Source organism: Caenorhabditis briggsae (assembly GCF_000004555.2).
Source record: "Caenorhabditis briggsae complete genome, chrI, whole genome shotgun sequence".
Classification (NCBI taxonomy): Eukaryota; Metazoa; Nematoda; class Chromadorea; order Rhabditida; family Rhabditidae; genus Caenorhabditis; species Caenorhabditis briggsae.
In genome coordinates this window covers 9,028,922-9,047,919 of record NC_013489.2, presented here as the reverse complement: position 1 = coordinate 9,047,919, position 18,998 = coordinate 9,028,922, and the positions used below count along the sequence as shown (strand labels likewise).

The following is an 18,998-nucleotide window of genomic DNA, read 5'->3' as shown; positions in this document are numbered from 1 at the left end:
CACGCGATGTATTTTAATGCATTTACAGTCATGTCGCGAAATGCTTTGAAATACATTTCACGACACTCCTGCATTGAATTTCGAGGGCGCCGAAAGGTATTTCAATACAGAGTTTCGCTACATGAATAACCCCATAAAAACGATTGGACATCTATAGATTCTACCGTTTCTCCAGTTTCTGTCGAAATGATATCACAGATCTGGACTAATAGAAGTCAAAAGACGGAGACAGTAGGCTACATTATAGAATTGTGATTCTGATCACTATTCGGTGAACAGTTATTAGGATTAGCATATAAAAGTGGAAATGTTGGATTCAATACAACAAAATATTTTCTTCCGTCAGAAGTATTCCATCTGAAGTATGAAATTCTACATTTTGATTCCCTTGATCTTCATCTTTGGCATCATTTGGATTGGAGAAGCTGAAGCTCAGGCTCTCAGGTAAGGGTAATAATCCGACGTCCCTAAAGTCTGATTCTCTGTTACAGTCCATGGGGTAAAATTGGTTTAGCAGCACTTGGTGGAGCAGTTGTGGATCGAACATTCTCTCGTCAACCAGTCAATAATTATTACTACAGTTATCCCGGATACAACTATTATACTTATGGGAAGAAAAAGTGATTATCTTGAATGAATTCTGTTTATTTTGGTGTTTTTGACATTGACGATTTCCTGAAATTTTTGGAGTTTTCAAATTTCAGAAATTTTTGATTTTTCAAGTTTCCAGAGGTTTTTATAAGTTTCAGAATTTTTAGGATTCTCTGAAAATTTTGAAAATCTTGAGATTATGAAATTTTTGGATTTTTAGATTCTTTGGGTTTTTGAACTTTCATCATTTTTATTTTCGGAACTTTTGATTTTCCCGAATTTTTCGTGTCTGGGAACTTTTAAAGGTTCTTCTTTGAGTTTTCATGGTATTCGTAATTTTATAAAATTTTGAATTTTGGAATTTGCCAGTTTTCGGCAATTTCATGGTTTTCAGGAGACAAGATTTTGACTTTAGGATTTTTGGAATTATTTCGGAAACTTTAGATTTTCCCGAATTTTCCGGTTCTGGAAACTTAATTGTGAAAGTTCTAATGTTTTTGAATTTTGATCTTAAAAACTTTTTGGAATTGTTTGAATTTTGGAGTGTTTTTTTCAGAACTTTCAGAATATTTTATTTTTAAATGTTCTTTTTAATTTTTTTGATTGTGGGATGCTTGACAAGATAGTCTTTTTAGAACAACTCTATTTTTTAACTGATCTGGAATCCCCTCAAAAACGTGAAACTCCCCGAAACTTTTCTATCCGATTTCCTAGGATGCCTTCCCTCGGAAACAAAAAAATCATTATTTTTCGACCAAAACTAGAAAATGTCCGACGAAGAATTGGATATCAGTGCTGCACTCAACAACAAACAGACACCAGCCAAAAAAACGGTAAGACCAAAAATAATATCTAACAGTTTTCCATGAAAAAGGTCTTTCAGCGTAAACGCAAATCACCTTCGAAAGAAGAAACGGAAAGTCCGGAGAAAAATGAGTTTCCATCTGTGTTCGGAGCAATGGGAACTCCAATGGCAAAGATTGAAAACGAGAAAGAATGGGATGAATGGAAGGAGAAAGAGCTGGAGAAAGTGAGAAGACAGTGGAAGAGATATTTGAGATCAAAGTGGGATCTCGAGAAGGACAAGCTGCCAAAGAAATCGGAATCAAGTCATTTGTTGGGAAGATACGAGCATATGGCAAATGTCAAAAAAGCTCAGGAGGAAAGTGAGTCCTTTGATGCTGCATAGGTGATAGGAGAAATATGGTTTTTTTTTTCAGTTACTGAAGGTTTGGAGGCAATCAATGAAATGAACTTCAACGTGGGAGTAGGAAAAGCTATCAATATCCAGGTCAATGGAAAAGACGTCCCAAAGAAGAAAACCAAAAAGTTTGCAGCTGCAGTTGGTAATTTTTGAATGCTTTGAAACATAAAAATAGAAAAAATGCATCTTGCAGAGAAGGCTCTGAAAGAAATGGGAAATCCAAATATTGAAGATATGTTCAACGATGATATGGACGAGGAAGAAGCACGAGCAGAGGCGGAGTATGAGAGAAAAAGAGCAGCTAAAGCGATGAAATTGAGAGTTGAGGACAACGAGATATTGGCAAATTTAAGTTGATACATCGTTTATTTTCTTTCAAGTCTCGTTTTTTTTAGGAGGAGGAACATGAATTCTTCCCATGGGAAGAGTACACTGAAGAGATGCAAGACTTGGGAAAGACTGACAAAATCTCTGAGGATCACTATAAGAAGGTATACATATTTTTTGAAATGAAAAATTTGAAATATTTTCAGTGGCTTGAGAAGAAGATTGAGGAAAACAAAGTGAGCCCCAAGTTCAACCGATACCAATTAGATCTCATTTGTCTCGATAAAGATGCCTTCAACAACAAGTGATTTTTCAAAAAATAACATTTTTTTCAACTTGAAAGTTTTCAGAAAATCGTTGAAGAGTGTCGTGAAAAGCGTCCAAAACTTCTACAAGAAGATGCGCAGATCGAAGAAAGACTGATTATTTTAACTGACAAAACTAGATATTACTCGGTAGATTGTGATTGAATCCAATGAAATAAAGATTTATTATGAATTCTATTTTACGAAGATCCGAGTTCAAAATTTAATTTTTTCTGGATGACTTACTAGTTAGCTCCTCAAAAATACTTCTCATTATCTAATTAGTCATCCTACAGTAATCCTTTCAATTTTCGAATATTTTCCCCTACAGTAACCCTCTTCAATTTTGAATTTTTTTTCCAGTGACCCTCTTCCTCTTTATTTTCGAATGTTTTCTTCTACAGTAATTTTTTCGATTTTCGAATATTTTCTCCTACAGTAACCTTTTATCATTTTCGAATATTTCCCCTATAGTAACCCGTTCAATTTTCAAATTTTTCCCTTACATTAATCCTTTTCATTTCCCAATATTTTCCCTATAGTAATCCTTTTCATTTTCAAATGATTTCAGCTACAGTAACCCTCTTCAATTTCGAATATTTCACCTATAGTAATCCTTTCAATTTTCGAATGTTACACAGTAATCCTTATCGTTTTCGAATATTTTCTCTTTCAGTAATCTTGCAAATGCCCTATAAACCTTGAATTTTATTGATACTTTCTGAAAATATAAATTTCAAACATTCAAATACCAGAAGCTATATTTGGCAACACCTTATCTAATTTATATAATTAAAAAAATTTTAGGAACAAATCACAGAGAACGAACAAAGAAGAGATTTGCATAGCAACCATACCCATAATTAATTATTACAATTCAGACTAGACTTCAACAGAAAAAAACCAACAAAAACAAGTTATCTATGAAGAACTAAAGTTAAAAAGTCAAAAGTTTTAATGTCAACATCTGGAAGATTTTCCACGTTGACCTTGTCTCCAATAGCTGTTACTCCACTTAAATCCGTTTTTTGAGCCTCTCTCACGCCCAATCTGATAAGGAGGTTCATAAGAGACTTCTGAAAACAAAATGTATATTTTCTCAGCTTTGACAGAATTCAAGATGAAAACCTTGAAATCAGCTCCACAGTTGCTCATTTTTTCACTTGAACAAGAAGTTGCATGTCGATAGAAAATCATCAATTGCCGATCACCGGATAACGGACGGACCGTTAAAAGTTGAACATCACAAGGGAATCTCAAATTTGAATTTTCCTCAATCTCCTCAATGTCTTCCTCTTTTTTCGGTTTTGCATCAAATAGAAGAGGTGGGTAAATGACAGATTGAACAGCTTGTTGAGCACGGAAAGTGTGCGTTGAGTAATGAATATTTGGTTGATCTTCTTTACCCAAATTATCAAAAACAAGTTTGAATTTCATATCGACTGGTTTCATATCACTTGGAATTGCATCGGGTCCTGATCCGAGTCCTTTTCCATCATCTTGGTTCAGAATTCGATCAATGTTTATTTCAACACTTCCGTTTTCCAAGAATCTTGCTCCATGTTCCACATTGGAAACTATCGAAATTCTGAAGTCAATTATATTGTTCATTCTTTATTATTACTCTCTTTTTTTTAGGTTAACTAACCTTTGTTTTCCTTCTTGCAAAACAGCTGAAGTTGGCATCGGATAATAGTTACTTTGAATTGGTAATCTATAAAAATCCCTTCTCAATAATTGCATTCCAACACTATCAGTAAATGTAATTGGTTTTGCCCAGTTTGTGGTGAATCGAGTCATCAGTTCTGTATTCCTTTCTTTTGTCACATCGATAGACATGGAAATATCAATCTCTTCTCCAGATGGTCCTGAAATCAGTTCATGAAGAGGTGACGCCTTGTATCTCCATCACATACCTTCCACATTATTGATACTTGTTTTTTGCAAAACATTTTTAGATTTTTGATAAATAGATTGTCGTACAGGACCAGCCACTTTCAACCATTTGAACTCTTTTACCTCCTGGAATACAACTTCTTTTTTGGAATTCAATGGGATCTAAGACATACAGTTGGATTTGTATGAAGTCTCATGAGATATGATCCACCACCCGCTTCTTTATACAAATGCCAAGACTGTTGACATTCGAAAGTTGATTTGTCACTTTGTTTTACCACAGTCTGAATATATGGATATGTGTTTTTCTTCGTTTTTGTATTCAACCTGGATAGCTCCATTGCTCAAATTGAGCGCAACCTTTAGGAAGGGAGTTTCCAGGCTAGACGAAGTCGGAGATCCAACCTTCCAGTCGCTATAAAAAGCAGATTCAGAATTCCCTATTTCAAAAAATACCCACTGTCCTAGTTCCCAGGCACTCGCATCTCTTGATTCAACCTTCGCTATTTTTGTCAATCCACCAGAATCTCCTTTTTGAATTCTCACTTTTATCATGCTGAGAGGCGGTACTGTAGCTTTGAACAACAACTGAAATTTTTAAAATAATGTAGGAGCGGAAATGTAGGAACCCACCGAAAACGAATCAGTTTCAGCTTTTCCTTTCTGGAATAATGGCTCCAATTGAGCTTCGATTGATTTTCCATCGATGGAAACTGTTACTTCTCGAAGAGTGATTCGAATACTGAAGACATCGGTGATTGTGAAAAGAAGGCTGTTGAATATTCTGATTTCCTTATCAGTTGGGTCTTCGGAGAAATCTACAACTTGTTGAATTTCAACACCATCGTGGATTCTAGGATAAATGTCCAGATCACTCTTCGTCAAATTTTCCAAAACAATTTTCATGGATCCGATCGAAGAATGTAGAATTTCCGAGTAATTATCCATCACACTAACTTTTGAAGTTCCTGAAAATAATGGTTTTGATGATAACAAGCTAAAAAAAAAGTAGATTACCTGTTATGGCGTCGTGATGTTGGAAAAGGGAAAGACTTCTTCTAGCATCTTCAAGACGTTTCGTGTTCTCATCGATCTTCCTCTGCTTCAGATTTCCACGTAGCATAGAGAGCATAATATCCGAGTTTCTAATGAGAGACTGAAAAATGATTTTTTTAACGAGAATTACGAGAACTGGGAACTAACATGAAGAAGTCTCCCTTGTCTTTTGAAAAATGGTCTAGTTGTGTAATAGCCAGTCCAATAATCCCCAAGGGCACACATATAGGGGAAGAAATCTCCAGATAGAGTTGCTGGTTGATGGTCTTCATTATCAGAATACCACTTTTCCAAACCATTGAAATAATCTGTGAATGTTCCAAATCTAAAAAATGGATTATGAAAACATTTACAATACGAGAGCACACTAATAGAAGGCCACTCTATACTTGCACTTTGAGCTCATTCATCTCAATTTCTATAAAAAATATCTAAAACGCGTCCACTGATAAAATTTTGGTGACTATGACAAACATCGACTATGACAAACTATGACAAACATGTTATCAGATGGCAAATTTTTGTTATCTCTTATAGAAATTGAGATAATTTAGTTGTGCAGGCATCGAGGGATCTTCTATTAGGATGCTTACGGTGATTACCTGATTTCCACTCGATCGCCTTTGTTGATCTGATCAAAAACGGGAAGGAAATTGTCGTGTTGTTGATGCCACTCTTCAATCATATCGAAACTGAAAATGGAACTCGGAAAAATATATTTTCCCATCAGATTGAAAATCTCACCGGAAATCATCTCCATGCATCATCAGTATAACAGGAGCTTTGTACATTTCTGACATTCTTTCCAGTTGACCAACAAGCTTATCGGCTCTGAAAATACTTATTTATTTTTCTGTTTTCTCAAAAAAGAACTAACTTTGCAACCACATTTTGATCATTTATATTCACAGGTTTTGGTCCGGGACAAGACCAGTGTGTGATTCTTTTAAAATCGAATTCACAGCAAACAGAAGCATCGGATCCACAAGAATTGAGAACATCGTAATGGGTATACGGTAGAACTTGAGTCAAAACGTCATCCTCTCCGGCTTTATCGAAATATTGTCTCCATTTGAATGGAATTGCTTGTTGTCCTTGAAGAGTTTGTTTGATTCTGTGATGAATTCGATTGATCACATTTCTACGAACACCTGCAAAAGAGTTATCAATTGAAAAGAAGAAAATAGAAAACTCTTACCAGATTTTTTAAACAAGTATGGAACAGAGTTTGAGTATCCAAATGGATCGTTTGTCCAAATTGTTTGTGGTTTGATTCCTAAAATTTATATTCTTTGAAATTGCATAAATGTTTCAACCTCACCAAAATGCTGATTGATAAACTGGAAACCTTCCACAATGTTATCAACAGAAACTGGGAAATAGGGATTCGCCTCGTCAGTCATTACCCATGAACCAGTTGCTAATTCAAGACGACCTTCAGAAACTAATCTGAAAAAAAAACGGAATTTTAGAATAAAAGACTGCATGGGCATACTTTTTCACATCTTCTCGAACTTTCTCATCCTTCAATGACCACCATCTTTCAAAAAAGACAAACTCCGCCCACATGAATCTCATTTTCTCGTTTTTCATCATAAACTCATGCATATTGTCCAAGATTTGATTCGTTCGTTTTGTGTAACTTTCGAATGTTTCCAACCACCCTAAACAAAATTAATTCTTGAATTGTCTCCTTATTTCTTATGATACCTGGATCAACATGTGTGAATGGGAGAACGTAGACTTTTAGTTTTTCGATTCTCGCTTTTCTTGAAGATTGTGGAAGAGCTTTTGAACTTGCCACTACTGATTCGAATAAATCGAAAGTCTGAAAATAAACTTGTCCAAACGGAAAAGGAATAAAAACAACTCTAGTAGAATTTTTGTGAAAATTCTAGGAATATCAGGGATTGCAGATGATCCAAAAATAAATTTTTTTTTCGAAAAGTCCTATAATTTTGAAGATTCCACAAACTAGAAAATGTCGAAAAAATCAGAAAAAACTGTTATAGATTCTCTGCTATTGCTAATATTTAAAGTATTACCTTTTTTGAATATATCCAAATTTCTAATTTTTTTTTAATTTTGAATTTTTCGGATATTTGGATTTTTGAATTTTTTTTCGGATTTTTGGATTTTTTGGAATTATTGATATTCCTAGAATTTTCAGAAGACCAAAAAATCTAGAAACCGAATCCAGAAAAAAAAATTTACATTGAAATCAGTTTTCACTTCTTCAGGAGGCCTGCTGCATACTTCTTCTACTTTTTCTTGGTTTGAAACCTTTGGAATTTCTTTCAAAACATCCTTCTGTTCTTCTTTCCCAACGTTATTTTCTTTTTCTACTTGTGGTGTTTCTTTCTGAGGAACATTCTGTTCTTGAACAGCAGATTGCATATTGACAATTCGAGACATGTGGGTGTGCTGTCCAAGTTGCTGAAAAATTTCAATTTTTGTTTTCAAGTCCAACAGGTTTTTTGCATATTTGTAACAGGCCGGGCCGGGCCATCCCGGACTTTCTTTTCGAATTTCGGAGGGCCGGCCCGGCGGGCCCGTCATTTCACAAGTTTCGAAAATTTCAAAAAACACATAAGGGATTTTCCCTTATTTGATTTTTTTTCGAGTTTTTTTTTCATTTTTGATACCGGGCCTTCCGGGCCGGGCCCGGGCCTTGAAAATTTGCTCAGGCCCGACCCGGGCCCGAGACCGGAATTTGAAAAGTATAGTTTTTCGAACTAAAAAACGGGCCTAAAACGGGCCGTTGCAGACCCTGCCATAGTTTCGTTTGGCGTCAATATTCTCAGACCAACTAAAATGGAAATTATAGAACTCGACGAGTATTAAAAAATGATACTATTTTAAACATTATATCATGTATAAACTAAAAAAAACCGCCAGGGACCAGCCCGCCACGGATCGGAAGCTTTATGGCGTTATAAATTTGGCCATAACCAAGATACAGATTCCTAATGGAAATATTATTTTGTAGTACTCGCCTAGTTCAATCATATCTAGTTTCGTTGGTTAAAAAAATGGCCGGTTTTCAAATCCAACAGACTCAAAACTCACTTGTCCTAATCGTTGATGATATGCCAATAAAAATGTGAAGAAAATAGCGAAAAAATAGACTGCAAATGTTTTAGGATTGAGCAGAACTTTTCGTTTGGCTGATACCGCAAGTCGATACATTTCTGAAAAGATAATGAGAAGATATTGAAAAGGAGTACGATTGAAAAAAGAAGAAGAAGAGAATGTTTGATGACTAGTGTGGGAAAATATAATCGGTTGCGTTCATAAAGTTTGAACAGCTGAAACGAGGTCCCGATTGGACGAAAATGAAGAGGAGCAAGAAGGGAAAACAAAAAGGGGAATATAGTAGAGGGAAATCAGACATATATTAATTTTGCTTCTCCTAGTCCTTTTTATGAATAATCTAAAAAATGTATGATTCCTGGAGAAAAGAAAAGAGATAGAGGGGAAAAGTATAGCTTCAATTGTGATTTTTTTGGAGAAAGAGAACGTGGAATAGAGCGATGGTGAGACCGTCATCGAATGTATGTATGCGCTGTCCATATATGGACACAACATTTATGTATTCGGTGGTGATAGAAATGTTGACATAATGATAAAATAATGGTTCGAAATATGATTACTATAAGGGAGTGAGAACTTTTGGGTAAAAATAATTGATTGCTGAAATTAGAGGGAAAAAATTTGGAAAATTTGAACTTCAAGACTGGGAAAGGTGAATGCCAAATAACTGATCTTAATTAAACAAATTCTTGATAATGATAGACCGAGCCAAATGAAAAAAAGTAACTTAATCTGGTGTACACACAAACATAACAAATGACATAGAGCAGGAACTCCTCAAAAATGCATTAGAAGAACGTTTTGAAAAGAGGGAGAGAACGTATGGGTTACAATAAAACTCGGAACAATAAAACAGTTTTTGCTTTTCGAGGCCTGGTATAATGCGATTATTCAAATTGCATAAACATTTTAGGAGGTCCTCTGACATAATTTTTTCTAGGCAGCGTTAGAAACTTTAAAAGAACCGGTTGAAAATAGAAAACTAATTAACGGATTTCCTCGTCTCTCTTCTGAAGCTATTTGTTTGACCTGGAGAGAAGAAAACGGGGACAAAAGTATACTATGTGTATTGGGTATATAACAATTCGACAAAACGAGAGAATCCAAAATCATATTGCACTTGCATACGTTGAAAGGGATTATGAATGTTGAAAAAATGTCTTTTTTTCAATTTTGAACTTTTTTTGAAAGGGCTTCGTTTGGGAAGCCAGTTTTCCAACAAAAATGTCCCAGGGTCAGAATTTTGACTTTAAAACATAGGGAAAAACAATATTAAGAAACCAGAAAGCAAATCTGTTTTTATAAAATCAAAAATTTTTGTTTTTTTGCATTTTAAAATAGAAAATGAATTAATTTTTTAGTTAATCTGAAACAAATAAGTTAGAGTCTTGAACTTCAAATTTTCGAATTGTTCAATTTCTGTTTAGAAATTTCAACATTCTGAAAATCAGAACTTGAGAAACACAAAAATTCAAAGACTCGGAAATTTGAACACGGAAATACTGAAATTCTTAATTCCGGAAAAAGTTTCACGACTTCGAATTCGCATACTCTATAATTTTGAGTTCCCGTCAAATTTAGGAGATGTGTTGGAAATATCAAACTTGTTAACTTCTGAATTCTCAAAACTTTAAAAACTTTCTAATGCCTAACTTTCCGAGATATTAATATTGTTGGATTTTCGTATTTCTGTATTTTGAATTTTGGAAACACAAAACTTCTTAATATTGAATTTCGAAATCAAAATTCTCTGAAGATTTTCAAAATTTTGGATTTCTGGAAAAATTCATTTTATTCCGAAAAAAAGCTGAAAGCATTCAAAACTTCTTCCAACTCTTTTTCCTTTACCACACATAGTATCTGTTTGTTTTTTGAATCATAGTTCACATGTTTCCACACTCTGAATGATATGATATTTAGTTATCTTGAACTCTCTCTCTCTCTCTCTCTCTGTGTATAAAAGGAAACGCCCTTTTCCTGCTGACAAAGTAAATAATAGGTGCAAGGAAAATGACGTCTGAAAGTGTTTGACAACAGGTCAAAAGATCAAAAATGACTTCAGCAAAAAAATAATAGAAAGAAAGAAAACGAGAGGAATAATGCAAAGTTTTTCGTCCGGTGAGACGTATCCATAACAACTGGAAAAGGGAAAAGAGACAGAGAAAAAAGGAATTGGCAGTGTGAGAAGAAACGGAAAAATTCGGGAATAAAGAGTTACTTTTTAAAATGGATCTTTTTATGATCAGTCAACTATACATCCTATTTACAATTCCAACTGCAATTTTCAAGAAACTGAATGCAAAAAAAAGAAAGAAGAATATATTTAAAAAATTGTGCATGAGAGCTGAGTCGTGTTCGTTTCCGGAAAGATAATAATTTCTTGTTTGTGAATCAAATTGTGATAATTTTGTATCAGAAAAATAATTTTTGGCGAGCTTTCCATTAATATTTGTTGTTCCATATCATTCTAAACACTACCAAAATACCTGGCAGGAGTCCTGCCGCAGGACTATTATTCTAGTACTGAAACATACCTTGGAACAATAGAAGGGTCGGCCCTTCTATTGTTCCAAGGTGTCTCCGGAGGGCCCTTTTATTGAAGGGGACCTTCAATTATCAGGGGCCCTTCGATTTTTCAGAACATTTTTTCAGAAAATTTTTGGCAAACTTGAGCGAATTTCCAAAAAAACTGTGTTTCAACACATTTCTGTAGAAGTTCGGATTTTCCAGACAAAATGTGAATTTTATAGAAGGCCCTTCTTTTAGATAGACCTTTCTAATACAGGTTTTATGGTATGTGGAAGAGAAACGCCGGTAGCCGAAGGTCCCAAAACGACAAGTACCGTAACCAAAAAGTAGACTAATTATATATTCATTTTCCGAATTTATTTTCTCGATTTCCGTGCGGTTTTTCACCATAACCATTTTTTATTTTCCGACGTTTATAGGGGAAAATTTCAGAAAACTCGACAAAAAGCAGTGAAAGTCTTTCATTGAAAGACGATGAAATAAAAATATTTGTAGGTTACTGTAGTTGTTGTTGTGGTGCCTTCGGCTACCGAGCTCCCAATTTTTGTAACAGAAAAATTTAATTTTTTCATTAACCAATAATTAAAAAAGGAAAAGGAAAAAAAAAACAATATGATCCCTTTTTCCTTTATTCAAGGAGAGTATTTCTATCGTCTGAAGCCGCATCGTCTTTTTTATTTACTTCGGGAATTTGTTCCGAGAACGCTTCCAAGAAAATGATAAACTTGTTAACCTTTAAGGTTTTATTCAGCTAACAACAAGAAGAAAAATAACAAGATGTAACAACAAGGTGTACAATAGAATCAGTTTCTACCAAAGACATGTTTAAAAAGCACCGTAATGATGAGCCAAAGACAGTGAAAAATTAAAATGATAAAACTATAACAATTGAGGCCATCATCTTCGTGAAAATCGTCTGTGAACACGAATGAGAGGTATTCCCAGATCGGCATCACTTTTTTGGAAACCCAATGCCCAAAAGATTCGTATTCTTCTTTTTTCATATACGACGAAATGACAACACAAGTTAATGGTCTGGAGACTCTCCATCTTCTAGCAAGTTTCAGAAGAATATGTTTCGATGGGTTGTTCGTTGTGATTCTAACTTCTTCGTGATTTTCGAAACTGAAAAACATTATAGAGTGAGGTTTAGACATAACTATTTTCACATGATTCGGTCTCTGAATTTTTGAACAAAGTGAGGAATTGAATGACCATGCACAGAAGTCACTTGAAATGTTGTGCCGATCACGGAATCGTTTTCGATCCACTTCTGCAAATAATATGATTAAAATGATGAGCAGGCAATGACAGTAACCTCCGCCAATTTCCAAACTGCATCTTTGCATGTCAAGTCACGAATACGAACCATACGAGCGTTGGTAACCTGTAATATTTGTTTAAATAAGCATCATCTTAAATAAAAATTCTTACAATATCGTTATTTATTAGATCTTCGATTGGGAACTTGTTACATGTATTTCCATCCATATAAATTGATTTTGTAATGGGACCAAGTCGTGAGACGAAAAACAGCAGTTCCGGGTTTTTCAAAACAACACCATGAAAGCTTCTGACATTTATTAGAGTCGTTTGTTAGGACTCTCCAAGAATAGTGCTCCAATCGTTTCCATGGATCACTTCGACGGAAAACTCATTGATGACGGATCTTGTGAGAATGAAAACCAGAAGTGGGAGAACGGTTTCGAAAAATCGAGTAAGGTTTCGGATGCGAATTACAATTGCGGTTTTTGCATCGCTCGATGGAACAATTGTGAGTTTTTGTCCATCGAATCCAGTTGGAATGAGTGCATTTACTGGATATGGTAGAAGTCCTTTAATTTGAACATGTTCAAGATTGAATTTTTGACTATCTACGAGCGCTCTTTCTGCACGGGACGTGCTCCGTAGAAGGAGTCTGAGAAGTTATTTAGTAACTGATACAATTATTCGAACGATTCAGTTTACCTTGTTTTGAAGTCGAGGTGCTTAATACATGCAGATTTCAATTCGGGCGGTAAATCGTTCCAATGAGAAAAAGAATCCAAAGGCTGTTGAACAGAACTACTTTTGTTACCCATTCTCAGGATTGAAATATTTATAACAGTATAATAGGGAATTGCGATAATTATTATTGTTGTGCGAAAAAATTGGAGCGAGAGAGTATTTTTTGCAGCCTGAATACGGTAGGCACCTCGAAGCGACAAGCCTAAATAGCGCATAGTCGGTGGAGACGCAGAGAAATATTTCGATTAACTGTCTGCGTCTCAACTCCGATTTTTTCGGACAACAATAATACTCAAAAGACAAAAACAACTAGTTATCTACAGTAATTTGTCTGCATATTTTCGGAAAATCTACTGTATTTTGCGATTTTGAATACAAATTCAAATATTATTTATCTACCAACATTCAAATGAATGGCTTTTGCGGTGTTGATAACAGTGTAGAGTGTAGAACCTAAAAAAATATATTAATTGGAAAAAATAGTTTTATTTAAATATCGCCAAGAAGTTTGTAAGCAGATATTAAAAACCGAAAAATTGAATTTTAAACTCCCTCGCAAAAGTGACACTCAATAGAGCGAAGTTACATTTTCCCTTGTTTTTCGATTTTTTATTTGTTTTTCCAAATAATTTTCACACTTTTTCCAATCGTGATGTCATCCGGAGATCCATTTTCGTTTTCACAACCATCTGGGGGTACGTCGAAAAAAGTGGAGCTGAACAATGAGCAAATTCATGCGCTTTTGAACAAACTATCAAGTGATGAGCAGAAAGAATTGACCGAAATGATGCGAAATTGCACTACCGAGGTTTTATTCACTCTTCTTCTTCTGAATTCAGTAATTTTCATGATTTCCTGTTTTAGGTAACCATGACACGAGGATTACCAATCACTGGAGCCATTCTCGGAAGTCTGTATGTAGCAAGGCAACGGCTTCCAATGCAATATCATTTTGGACCCAAAGGATGGCCATTTTATGCAATTATGGGAGTTGCGTACGTTTTCGACTAACGAATTACAACTAATTGTCTCGTTTAGCTCTCTAACTGCTTCCAATCTCTTGTTCATGGGAACTTGCCGAGATAGAATCAAACCAAGAATAGATCAATTGTGGAAGAAAGTATGTTTCTTCGAACAAATGCCCTTCACACGAGAAAAATTTCAGTATGATCTTTCTAGCTCTTCCACGAACTATGAAGAAATTCGTCGTCAAAATCGAGTGCATTCTGAAACTCCAGCCCGCAGAGATCCACGTCAACCTGAATCAGTTACGACTACTCAAGGAATAGAGGTTTATTTGAATTTCCTTTTTATCAACAAGTTCGAACTTTTCAGAAACCTAACCCTTACGATTACACCTACACAATTCCTTCTACTGAAGAGAATACTTCTTCATATGGCGACTCGTTCACTTCTTATAAGCCTCTAGTCGGAGAAACTTCTGAATTCCAACAGTCTCCCCGTGTCCGCCAGGTTTCACCTCCAATATCCTCGTCTTTTACTGATTCTGAATCGAGTTTTATGTCCGGAACACCTTCAGGACCGTCTTCCTCTTCTTCCGATAAGAGCCAAGGATATTCATTCTCGTAAGAGGTTTCAGCTGTCAAGAATATTACTGTTTTTTTGTAGAAGTATTTAGTTAGAAAGACATTTATTGCCGGTTGATTTTCGTATCGTCTCAATGTGTTTCCGAAATAAAGTCTCAGTTACTCGTTTTTTTTCAATTTTTCAACCAATTTATCGGTTCCTTTCCTCATATTTTAACTGTTTTATTCTCACTCGGAGAGTTTCCATAATATTTTTTCAGATAATTACGATGTCGAGTTTCACAATTGGCCCTTTTCCGTGCCGGAACCCGTCAAGTTTTTCAAAGTACCCCATTAAAAAAGATGTTTGAAAATTCATTCTTTCGTATTAATAATCAAGTTGTCTTTCAGGTGGAAAAGAAATCATCTGATAAAATGCCGATCGTTCATCGAAATGTAGAGGGAGAAAATGATGGAGAATGCTATAAAATCAAAGGACCGAAAACTCCGTTTCTCCTCAGGCACCTGGAAAAGCACTTTATGGAAAAGGTTGTCAGTTAGATTTTTCATGCACTCACCGCCTGCAATCTTCCAGCCAGAAGAAGAACAACGCGAGAAGAAAGACAAACAGGAATCAACAAGTGGAACAAAAAGGGAACGCTCAGAATCGGACTCTGATGAAGACTTCGACGATCCAAATGTGCCATCCACGTCTTCATCGTCGAAGAAGAAAAAACGCTTAGAACAACAATCACATAGATAATATGAATTTGTATTTTATCTGTCTGTACATGTGATTTCCAACAATTTCCGAATAGTATCTGTATAAAGAGATGTAAATTTATAAAAAAAAGAGAATTCGAATAGGTCTTCCCCGATTTAGCTTTACTTTTTTGGTTCGCAGGTTTTTTTCCATGTCAAAAGGTAAAATTTTCAGGTCACAGTGTTCCATAAACTCACATCACACTACTAACGGACTCTTCTTACTTGAAGTTAGTTTTTTTTTCCAGGTCTGAACGCTTTTGAAGATTACGGTATTCGTAAAATGCTCAAACTGTACTTTAAAAAAAATTTCCAGGTTGTCTGTTTTTACGGCTTTTGAACTACGAGCATTAGAAAACTCGATTTCTATTACTTTCCAATTTACCAATAACTTTAAAAACGGTCCTTAACATATTATTAACATATTGTCTTTATTTATTTATTTGGATTTGCAAATAAAAAAAATCAAATATCACAAGTTTTAGGTTTGATTGGAGTTCCTCTTTGAATTTCTAAAAGTTTCTGAATTAGGGCGCCTAGAACTTCGCTTATAAGACCTTCGACCTGTCTGAAAATTTTTTTGTGGTACTATTTGATCTTGGAGTTTTTTTGGGTTTTTCGAATACATCTTCGTTCGTCAGAATTTCAATTTTTGAAGCGACTTCCTGATTAATTCCCGCGAAGTACTTCATTGTCTGCTACAGTATCCCCCGATCAATTCGCACCGCCCATTTCACTTTGATCGTTCATCGTCTTCTTCTTCACTTAAGAAAGAAAAGAAGACTGAGTGCGCATCGCAATGGTCGAAGGAACTAGAAAAGTGTCTTCTTCGACGCCGCCAACGACGTCTTCTTCGGAATAGGAGGTAGAACCCCCATCGCCTCCTCCCCACTCTTCTCCGCGTTTGAATCGATCGACTCCCTGTGTGTAGAGGCAGCGAAGGCCACCGATGGATGTTAGAGCAATCGCCTCTCTTTTCCCTTCGCACTATTTCGTTATGTGTGTGAGTGACACACCATCCCGCCCGGTCTTTTCTATTCACTTGTGTCTCGCTCTCTATCTAGGCCCCCCTCTGCGTCTCTTCTCAACCACAGTCCTCTTGTGGATCTTTAGTTATCTTACTCTCAGCCCTAGTATGTGTGCAGAAGAAAGGCCCGCGGCGACTGCGACGGTCGTTTTCTTCATCCCCACCATTCTTCTTCTTCTTCTTCTCCCCATCGTTTCTTTCTTGTTCTTCTTCCTTCCAACCGTCGTCGTCGTCGTGGCGCGCCTCGCGCCCGCCTCTTCCCGTCATTTGAATGGACGGACGGACGAAGAGGAATGGGGCGAGGGAGTTTTGAGACGCAGAGTCTGATGGCCTAGAGACCGACGTCTCACAGGCCCCATGCACACTCACGTCCACCACACCATCCCATACATACACACAAAACTCCACCATAATAAGGCACATGGAAAAGGAAAAGAAGGGAGAATGAGAGAGAAACTGCGCTCTTCTATTTTTCCCTCTACTGCAAAACGAGCTCTCCCTTTTACTATCTTCTCTCTTCTGGTCCAACGACGACGTCTACTTTTCCAACGCCGTTGTCGTCGTCGTTGTCCACTCTCCTCTCCTTTTTTTTGGTGCTGGGCTCTGTGTTCATGTATGCAATGTGACGCGCTCTCTTTCTCTTGACCAGTGGCCAATCAAAAATGGGGTGATGATGGGAGAGCAAAAAAACGAAGGAGAAGAAAAACGGGTTCACGACCCTCGTTTTCTTCTTCTTTTCCTATCTCTCTTCATCCTTTTGTCTCTCTCATTTTTGACTTTTAAGTTGACTAACAGTTAATTAGTTTTGTTATGTTTGTAAAATATTTCAAAACTTCTCATCGAGCATGAATTCTGACACTTGAATGTTGAACCCTTTTTTTCAAGGTCTTGAATTACTTTTTTAGGCATTTATTTCTATTTCACCCGATCACTCTAAGTTGCTTACAGTACCATTTCAATCTTCACCAAAGAATCTTCTGAATCTTTTAATTTTTAGTTTACATGTACACCACGCTTCCAATTCTAACAAAGGACTAACAAAACCTTTGGGAACAGTTCGGGAGTAAAAATCGTACCACGCTAATGGTTGCCATCGATCGGTAGCCGGCAATAGTTTTCGATGGGGTTTTTATACGAAAAACTAAAGAATACCTTTTTTAAATGTTTCAGCAACTATTTTTATAGTTACTTCTTGGCTTCAGCTTTTTACTCTGTTGTTTAACATCCTGTTTTCATAGATTCCAGGATACTATCATTGTTTGAAAATGTCCCGTAAAATTTTCTAAAGTTTCATAACTTGAAACTCGATAATTTTGCAAATTAAATTTTAGTAAGTAAATCTAAATTTCTTTTGACGATGGAATAACTAAAAAATAGTTCAGACCTACTTATCATTCAATTCGCCTAACTTTTTGAGAATAACGATCTTATATTTTAATTAAAAGATATTATACTTGTTTTCAACAAAAATGCTCTATAGTTTTTCAAAATTTCAATTTTTAAAAATTTTGCACTCGCTGGTAATTTACAAAAATAAACTCTAATTTTACGAATCCTCTTAATTTTTGAAAACCAAGACTTTAAGTTTTAAAAAGATGTCAACCAGATCTACTTCCTTTTTTGTTCAATGTTCAACTGGTACTATTTTTCGGAATGCAACAGAAAATTAAGCTACTCTTCGGAAGAATAAAGCCGAATTCATTAAGCTTCAAAATAATTTCTGATTGCTATTTAAAATCAATTTTTATTCATTGGAATTAAAAGGAATCAACTTCGAAATTTCCAATTAATTTTCCTTCAATCAAAATTTCAGCTAATCTCACAACGGCCTACGTTTATTGAAATAGGATTACGGTAGCCGAACTCGATTAAGCTCTGTCAATTTTCTAAATTGAATCAAAAATTGTCAGGTTAAAGAAACGCAGAGATGCAGAAGAAAACCTTCTGTTATCATTCTCGTTCACTTTCCCACGCTAGTAAGAAAACAAGATGGAGGTGTTGTTCTCTGCTTATTTATTTGTATTATGCTTCCTCTTTCTCCGACAAAGTTCATTTCGTTTTTCTTCTCTCTTCCTTCCGTTTCTGGGTCTCTTCATATTTTTTGTTCTCTAGCTCAGAATCGTTCTCTTCTTTTGTCATTTACCCTCTCTAGTATATCGTGTTTCCTCACTTATGATGACAGTGTCATAATGAGAGTGGTAACGATTGTGATCATTATGACGACATCAAGAGAGTGATAACGATATAATGAAGAGATAGGGAAAAAAAGGAGATATAGAAAGAGAGAGGAAATTAACAAATTATCTGATTTCTAAAAGTCAAAAATTCTAGATCCTGGAATTGAGAGATTCATATTTATCAAGAATTGAAACATTGCAATAATCTACAGTAACCCAGTATAAACAGCATATGATTTTTTGGATATTCACAAGATGTTCAAATATAAGAAATAAGAATATCCAGATTTGTTTAGAAGTAGAGGAACATCTTAAATCTGTAAATACTTTTGTTTCTATTGAGAATTTGCGGTTGAGCTAACCAATATACCCTTTTTCATTATTGTTTTGAAAAATATCCTCCCTAGACCTCCGTATGTTTTCTACAGTAATCCTATAGTTGATATTTAAACCGAATCTAAATTTCAAATTTTCAGACGAATCCCGCAGCCGAGCTGC

The 18,998-nt window shown here is 35.6% G+C and overlaps 6 protein-coding genes across 6 annotated transcripts; 4 read left to right on the top strand and 2 right to left on the bottom strand.

Annotated features, from left to right (window-relative positions):
* Window positions 1-1,358: 1,358 nt before the first annotated feature.
* On the top strand, window positions 1,359-2,545 carry Cbr-spe-11 (the record flags this gene model as incomplete). Its single annotated transcript, XM_002639573.1, has 7 exons — window positions 1,359-1,424; window positions 1,475-1,757; window positions 1,812-1,937; window positions 1,989-2,116; window positions 2,191-2,286; window positions 2,329-2,426; window positions 2,473-2,545. The coding sequence occupies 7 exons, from the start codon at window positions 1,359-1,361 to the stop codon at window positions 2,543-2,545; spliced, it is 870 nt and encodes a 289-aa protein (XP_002639619.1).
* Window positions 2,546-3,344: 799 nt separating this feature from the next.
* On the bottom strand, window positions 3,345-8,568 carry Cbr-aman-3 (the record flags this gene model as incomplete). Its single annotated transcript, XM_045239446.1, has 18 exons — window positions 3,345-3,503; window positions 3,556-4,015; window positions 4,076-4,295; window positions 4,344-4,449; window positions 4,497-4,607; window positions 4,651-4,911; window positions 4,957-5,291; window positions 5,341-5,479; window positions 5,527-5,704; window positions 5,982-6,071; window positions 6,124-6,210; window positions 6,257-6,530; window positions 6,578-6,655; window positions 6,701-6,828; window positions 6,875-7,043; window positions 7,090-7,207; window positions 7,594-7,815; window positions 8,449-8,568. The coding sequence occupies 18 exons, from the start codon at window positions 8,566-8,568 to the stop codon at window positions 3,345-3,347; spliced, it is 3,255 nt and encodes a 1,084-aa protein (XP_045094834.1).
* Window positions 8,569-11,629: 3,061 nt separating this feature from the next.
* Window positions 11,630-13,082, bottom strand: Cbr-fbxa-145 (the record flags this gene model as incomplete). Its single annotated transcript, XM_002639575.1, has 7 exons — window positions 11,630-11,752; window positions 11,838-12,126; window positions 12,171-12,274; window positions 12,320-12,388; window positions 12,436-12,564; window positions 12,643-12,919; window positions 12,970-13,082. The coding sequence occupies 7 exons, from the start codon at window positions 13,080-13,082 to the stop codon at window positions 11,630-11,632; spliced, it is 1,104 nt and encodes a 367-aa protein (XP_002639621.1).
* A 578-nt stretch (window positions 13,083-13,660) lies between these two features.
* CBG12335 lies at window positions 13,661-14,598 on the top strand (the record flags this gene model as incomplete). Its single annotated transcript, XM_002639576.1, has 5 exons — window positions 13,661-13,816; window positions 13,873-14,003; window positions 14,047-14,128; window positions 14,174-14,299; window positions 14,344-14,598. 5 exons carry the CDS (start codon window positions 13,661-13,663, stop codon window positions 14,596-14,598), a joined length of 750 nt encoding a protein of 249 aa, XP_002639622.1.
* Window positions 14,599-14,969: 371 nt separating this feature from the next.
* Window positions 14,970-15,297, top strand: CBG12336 (the record flags this gene model as incomplete). Its single annotated transcript, XM_002639577.2, has 2 exons — window positions 14,970-15,083; window positions 15,130-15,297. 2 exons carry the CDS (start codon window positions 14,970-14,972, stop codon window positions 15,295-15,297), a joined length of 282 nt encoding a protein of 93 aa, XP_002639623.2.
* Window positions 15,298-16,245: 948 nt separating this feature from the next.
* CBG25268 lies at window positions 16,246-16,736 on the top strand (the record flags this gene model as incomplete). The annotated part of the gene is made up of 2 exons (XM_045239419.1): window positions 16,246-16,290; window positions 16,659-16,736. The coding sequence occupies 2 exons, from the start codon at window positions 16,246-16,248 to the stop codon at window positions 16,734-16,736; spliced, it is 123 nt and encodes a 40-aa protein (XP_045099277.1).
* Window positions 16,737-18,998: the final 2,262 nt, after the last annotated feature.